The following is a 7151-nucleotide window of genomic DNA, read 5'->3' as shown; positions in this document are numbered from 1 at the left end:
TACTTTATATACAAACAAGATAAGAATAATATGATTATCCTATGTTACAGATATCTAACAAAGTATATGATAAAAAGTGTTTTGTAGAATTAAAGTTTTAATGATAAAGTATGACAAATTATAATATTTTACTACATCATCACAAATTCAGGTAATTTCATTATTTAGATCAAACCACCAAAAAACATGAACATTTGTATAATTCCCATCGGTGTATTGGTATCACTAGAAAATTATTGTACACTACATTTCAGAGCAAAACATGTATTTGTCATTTTATTATTTTTTAATTGTTGGTAATTTAGTCACTATGAAACTATTATAACAGATAAGTGCTTCCTTATTTGTATTAACCAATGTTTCATTCATTGGTGTATTGTACCAGAATCCAACATAATTGTTGTGTTCAATTCCGTTGTTTTCATAGTTAGATACATCGTTGATTCTGCTTTAATTTTAAAATTGTGTGTATTGAGTGAGATTAATTAAAATCACATTCTTAAATTATAACAATTAAAAAAATTCAAATGAAAAATTTTTATTTTTCATTTCTTACATAATATACAACAATCGAACTTTAAACAATCATCATTAAAATCATATCAATCCAGTTATGTTCAACAAGATGAGAACAATTCCATACAAGACTCTAGAAACCACAGATCAAACTTTTGGGGCCGAGCAATATGCAAAAAATTCAACCCTCATGTGGTGGTGTCATGGTAATAACAAAAAGGTTTCGATTATTTATTTTTTATTATTAATAATTTGAAATGTGAGGGATGCATCGCATGTACGAGTTATTCATCAGGTGAGCTAACACACCTCGTAAATAATATAATATTCAAATGCTAATTATTGCAATTTTCATTTTTATACTAAAAGACCTAAATATTTTCAAATATTTAGTTATTTATGTTATCAACTAGATCATTGACAACACAATTTTATTTTTAAAAGGATAACCATCCATTTTTACTATATAATTTTATTGATTTTTTTGAAAATAGTAATACGTTTAATTTGGAATAAGGGCAAGTAGTTTTTGAGTTGTTTGATTAGTATACTAACCTTAATTCTGTCGCCAAAACTATTGCCCAACTAGTTAACAATAAAAATAACACATACAACTGGTATAACTGAGCAAAATGTTATTGTTATTCTGGAATTTGTTTTGGTTTTTTCAAAATGATTTTCTACTATAGATACTCAGAAAAAACTAGTGGCTTTCAAAATACCAACTACTGATTAGGTAAAAACATGTTATCAAAAACAAAAAACATTTAGATTCAGCAATCTATTAGAGCAAAAAGGAAGCAAAAAATATGATGCAATGCGTCATTCTTAATTGGTTATATATTTGCATGTTAGTACCTTACCAAATAAAAATGTATGGTAGATACAAACCCCATGAATAAAGGGGAATAAGTACATTTTTTCAATTCCTCGTTCATTTCTTATTGAAAACTGTTTACGGATAGTTTTCACGTCTCAGTTGTTATCACTAAATTAAAAATTACCACAATATATTATTTCTCGTCTTGAATTAAATCGGGAAAATCCAGCAATAAGCTGTGGCAATGATTATTTGTCAACCTGTTTTTTTTTTAATTATTAATATCAGTAAGTACCTGAATAAAACTTTATTTTTGGGATTTACTGCTGAAGTGGTTAATGTCGGGCACGAGGACGATTAACTCATAAGTGTTACAAATACCTGAACACGTTTAGCTGTAATGGCAACTGGCTGATGAATTCGAAATGATTTTGGAAATGATTCTACCCTACCACTGAGTGAATATAAACTTGGATGTATATTCAATCGATTATAATCGATTAGACGTTACTTTCATATGATACGCTCATTATTTAAATAAAATAGGTATTTTTACCAACTTTTAAATGTAATTATTGATTTGGTAAATCTTGTGTACGATTACGAATAAGCTTAGGCCTGCACGGGAGAATGTACTCGGAATAAGTACAAAATACTTTTAATCATTTAATCATATTATTATCTTCACGCGTGTGCATGATGAAAATAGAACAATAGTTAATACATTAATAGTTTTATATCCTAATAGGTACCTGTTATTGTGTTTATAATTATATGTACCTATTTATGTTTATGGTTTTTATCATTATTCAATGATTAAGTTCTTAAATAGATCATCCTTTTTATGATCAAAAAAATACGATTTATTCATATAAATTGAAAATATTTTTTCTGGACAATACAGTTATTGTAACGTTGCACTACTGCACACATCTCACAGTTAGTTCTAAACGAAAAGTACTTAAACATATTATTAATTTCGTGTTATTGTACATCATAATTGTAATTGTTTAATTAATTATTGTGTTGAGCTGTCTTGTAATTGCTGTAAGTTTAAAATTTAATATACATAATATTATAACTTTACTAGTACACTATTTAACCATTTTCTATTTCTTTAACTAATAACCTAAAAATTACTAAAAATTTGAATAATAAAGAGTAGAACGTTATAAATTAGTATTAATTGTACGTATTTATAATTTTAGGTAAAACGTCCTATTTTTAAAAAATATGAGGGCATTTGATTTATTGTTGTTTGTGGTGATGGCATATACATGCGCCACCGTGAACGCAAATGTATATTTTCAAGCTAAAACTCCAAATAATGAGTGGTGGGCGAACTCCATAACATATCAAGTGTATCCAAGATCGTTTAAAGACAGTAACAACGATGGCGTTGGTGATTTAAAAGGTATTTATATATTCAGATGTCGATTAATAATAATTCTGATTAAAAAATGAACACAAGTTTTCATTTATTTCATTCTAAATCTGCAGGTATTATCCAGAAACTAGATCATTTCACTGATCTTGGTATTGAGACATTATGGATTGGTCCACTTTTCAAATCGCCTATGGATGATATGGGATATGATGTAGAGGATTTTAGAATGATAGACCCAATATATGGAACACTAGCTGATTTCGATAACCTGGTTTTGGAAATGAAAAAACGAAGTAATTATCATTTATTAGTTAGAATAACAACAAATTATTACGTATTGTGATAAATACCTGTAAATAATTTTTTTTTAGATCTTAAATTAGTAACAGACTTCATACCTAACCATTCGAGCTATAAATGCGAGTGGTTCAAGAAATCAATCAAAAGACAAGGAAAATATACAGATTATTACATTTGGCGTGACGCTTCAAACCAAGAGGAAGTCTTAAGAAATTCAACAATAAAACCAATACCTCCAAATAATTGGGTAAATAACATTTATTTACTTTCAAATTCCTGATATTCAAAAATTAAATATGATTTCAGTTTTAAAAGCGTTTTATTAAATGTTAATTACAATGAAAAATATTTACAAAATTGTAATAATCTAGTCTTACCAGCCCCGTAATTTTGAACATTTATAATTGTATTAGAATTTTTGAAATTAAAGAATAATTTATTTTATAAAATATTAAATGAAAATCGTTCTTCTTAACAGTTGAGTGTATTTGGTGGTACTGGCTGGGAATGGAATGATGAACGACAACAATTTTATTACCATCAATTTAATTCAAAACAACCCGATTTCAATATCAGAAATCCAGATATTCACAAAGAAATTTTGGTAAGTACCTAAATCAAAAATGATTAATAGGACGAGACACACACACATTTTTTTGTTGCTTTATGGGCATGCAAAATAAATATAATGTAAAATTACTATACTATACTAAATATAAGTTCAGAGTTTTCTGTATGCGTATATTCTTTGATTCAGAAATTCAACTATTTTCAAACTTATATATTGGTGATATAGTCGTTATTCGGTATTTTGATTTTTAAGTGAAGTTTAAGTAATTATTTGATAATTCATCTGGTTATAAATTAAAATATCAAACTTATTATACGTTTGATTTCAAAAGTGTTTTTTGTACTTTATCATTAAACGTTAATTATTGTGCATTTTTATTTCAGGATATACTCGCTTTTTGGATTGATAGAGGCGTTGTTGGCTTTCGATTTGATGCTCTTCGACATTTATATGAAAGTGATTTATTCCTTGATGAACCTTGTCTGACAAACGAAGTTGAATGTAGAATAAACCATGATAGTTTAAATCATACTTATACAGTAGATCAGCCTGAAAACATTGAAATTATTAGGGAATGGAGAGAATTTGTCGATGGTTATATGAAAAGTAAAAACATCTCAATATCTAGGTAAATCATTTTTATATTTTAATTTAGCTTTAAAAGAACAACATAAATACATATTTTGCTTTATCGAGATCCACAACATTATATTAATTCATTTTTATATTTAAACAGCTACATAGCCACCGAATCTTACTCGCCGATAAATGTATTAATGGAATACTACGGCAATTCAACAAGATCCGGGGCTAATGTTCCATTTAACTTTGGACTTTTATCTGTTGATAAACGTAATATAGTTGAATCCATAGACACGAAAGTGAAAAATTGGCTAGACAATATGCCTGCAAACCAAGTGGCTAATTGGGTGGTAAGTATTTTAAAACAATATAATACTTTTAAGAAAATATAGAATATAGAATATGATATAGGTACAGCACTAAAATCGTATTGTTTAAATATGCCATTCAATATTATTTCAATAAGTTTAAACGTTCATAAAGTTTATTATTCAATGACAATAACGTTAAATCATACATTTCATTTCAGGTGGAAAATCATGACAACCCGAGGATGCCGACTAAATTTGGTCCTGAAATGGTACCACTCTTTACAGCTTTGAAATTATCACTTCCTGGTATAGAAGTTACATACTATGGGAGCGAAATTGGCATGGACAATACGTATGTGAGGCCAGACCAATCACAAGATCCAAACAATGCGGGAGGTGTGAGAGCTGATGAATCCAGAGACAATGAAAGGTGTCCAATGCAATGGGATAGTTCAATAAACGCAGGTAAAACATAATTACACATTTTGCATACAAATTTTCGGGAAGTGTTCACAGTGTTTAACCCATATTGGATGTTATTTGGTTATTTAATTCTATTTTGCTTTGACTTTTATCATGAAATATTTTTTAGTTGTTAACTAGTAGGGTTTATTAGTTAAAATTGGTTACAGAAATAAAATAGACTTATAATTTTTATAATATATGTGTATTTTGAAACAAATTATGTAATGTTGATGTGTATTTACTCGAAAATTCGATTTTGATTAAAATTACTGATTTTTTTTGTGTTAGAGATATTTGACAAATGTATAGAGTAGTTTGAACCACAAAAATATACCATTTTGTAATATGTCTAATCCGACAAAGTCAAAATTTCCATCTCAGTAGAATTATTAGTTTACAAAGGTACTTACACTTAAACAGTTAAACCAAGATCCACGTCTTATTAACTAACGTTGTGTCTTAAATTCTGTGTTCATTTTTTCCTGGATAAAGGGTGGCTATATAGCTAATAATGCACATTTTAAATTTGATTACGAGTCATTAAATCCACCAATCTTGATTGATAAATCTTAAATGCTCGATATAAATTTTATATTTATAATTACTTTTAATGTGTTTCAAAGGTTTCACTGAAAATAAAAAGGCATGGTTACCAGTAAATCCAAATTATTATAATGTAAACGTCGAATCGCAGAAAAAAATACCAACTAGCAACTACAATTTTTACAAAAAAATGTCTCAGCTTCGGAAAACCGATACATTGAAAAACGGCGATCTTCAAACATATAATATTACTAAATCCATATATATTTTAAAGAGGTAATAACAATTTAATGAAGTATTATGGAGTGTATATATTCTTAATCGTTTCGTTGTTTAGATCATTATTGGAACGCGAATCGTACGTTGTCGTAATGAATTTCGGCAGTGAAACTGAAACCGTTGTATTGTCCAATGTCATGAAGAACCTCAAAGACGAACTTTACGTATACTTAGGAAGTGAAAATTCTGCATATGATACCGGGTAACTAGAATTTATCACTTAAAAAAAATCAATGATGACTCTTTACAATTAACACTTTTATGTTATATTATTTATTGTAATTTATGTTTATAGAAGTATTGTATCAACCGTTTCTTCAACTGGTAATTCACTAACACTGCGACCACAATCTGTAGTCGTATTAACAGATAAATATATTGCACCTGAAACACCAACAATTGGTACTCAAAATGCGGCCACACAAATGGGTTCCACATCAATTAGTCTACTCAGTATTCTTATACTATTAAGATATTTCTTATGAATTCATCTCTCATAATTGTATAGTAAATTTTCTCGTTATAACTCATTTTAATTTTAATTGTATCGATAACTTTGTTGTATATATAAATTTATCAATAGCTTTGTTGTATAATATATAATTTTTTTTCATGTATATTTAATAAAGTCCTTATTTATGAACAAATTAAACAACTTATTTAACTATTTTAATAATTTACTAAAACTTTTGCTAAAAACTGTGGTATCTACTAGTTGTGGATGGTTATACTTATGGTTGCCCTTTTTAAACATCAAAGTTTTTCCTCATTATATTCTTCAAAACGACATATATTTCATATTCTTTTTGGAGCTATTATTATTTTAATACAATACGAGTAGAATTGTTATATTTTTTGCCAGTAGAGTATTTTTCTTAGAAAATCGGAATATTTCATTAACAATATTGTTCATCCCTCATCTTTCAAAAAAATCTAAACTTCTAAAATCCAAAGTTATTCATAATTTAATAATAATCTAGTTAATAAAGACAACACATATTTACAAGTAGCATTTAGATTGGTAAAAATTATTACTTGGCCATTTTTATGATTTCTGTTATAGTATAGGGCAACCAACATAAACATCTACAATAGCTACAAGGATAAACACAATGATATTAAAAACGAACATTTTTAGAAATATATTTTATAGTTTTTATAATTTGATATAAGTTATAAAGACAGCTAAAAACCGATGAACATATTATATTACGCATTTGATTTCACCTATTAATGCATGTCAAAAAATTAAATAAAATTATTATAATCATAATTCAATTTAGGTTTTTGTTAATATTACACGAGATGCAATTTACAAGTATTACGGTTAGATAAATTTTCAATAGTGTCGTAGAGGCTCCTGTTATGTAAAAATTA

The 7151-nt window shown here is 27.4% G+C and overlaps 1 protein-coding gene across 2 annotated transcripts; it reads left to right on the top strand.

Moving 5' to 3' along the window:
- Positions 1–703: 703 nt before the first annotated feature.
- LOC111034675 (maltase A3-like) lies at positions 704–7151 on the top strand. 2 transcript variants are annotated; one of them, XM_022316005.1, is made up of 11 exons: positions 704–722; positions 2545–2750; positions 2837–3016; positions 3095–3270; positions 3502–3627; positions 3978–4222; positions 4331–4526; positions 4706–4952; positions 5576–5771; positions 5833–5976; positions 6070–7151. In XM_022316005.1, the coding sequence occupies exons 2-11, from the start codon at positions 2570–2572 to the stop codon at positions 6257–6259; spliced, it is 1881 nt and encodes a 626-aa protein (XP_022171697.1). In that variant the 5' UTR covers positions 704–722; positions 2545–2569; the 3' UTR covers positions 6260–7151. The 2 variants fall into 2 exon arrangements, with proteins under 2 accessions (XP_022171697.1, XP_022171691.1); XM_022315999.1 differs by lacking the exon at positions 704–722 and adding an exon at positions 2216–2383.

Source organism: Myzus persicae, unplaced genomic scaffold, assembly GCF_001856785.1.
Source record: "Myzus persicae strain clone G006 unplaced genomic scaffold, MPER_G0061.0, whole genome shotgun sequence".
NCBI lineage: Eukaryota > Metazoa > Arthropoda > Insecta > Hemiptera > Aphididae > Myzus > Myzus persicae.
Note: the sequence above shows the minus strand (reverse complement) of the source record. Positions and strands in the feature narration are given on the sequence as shown.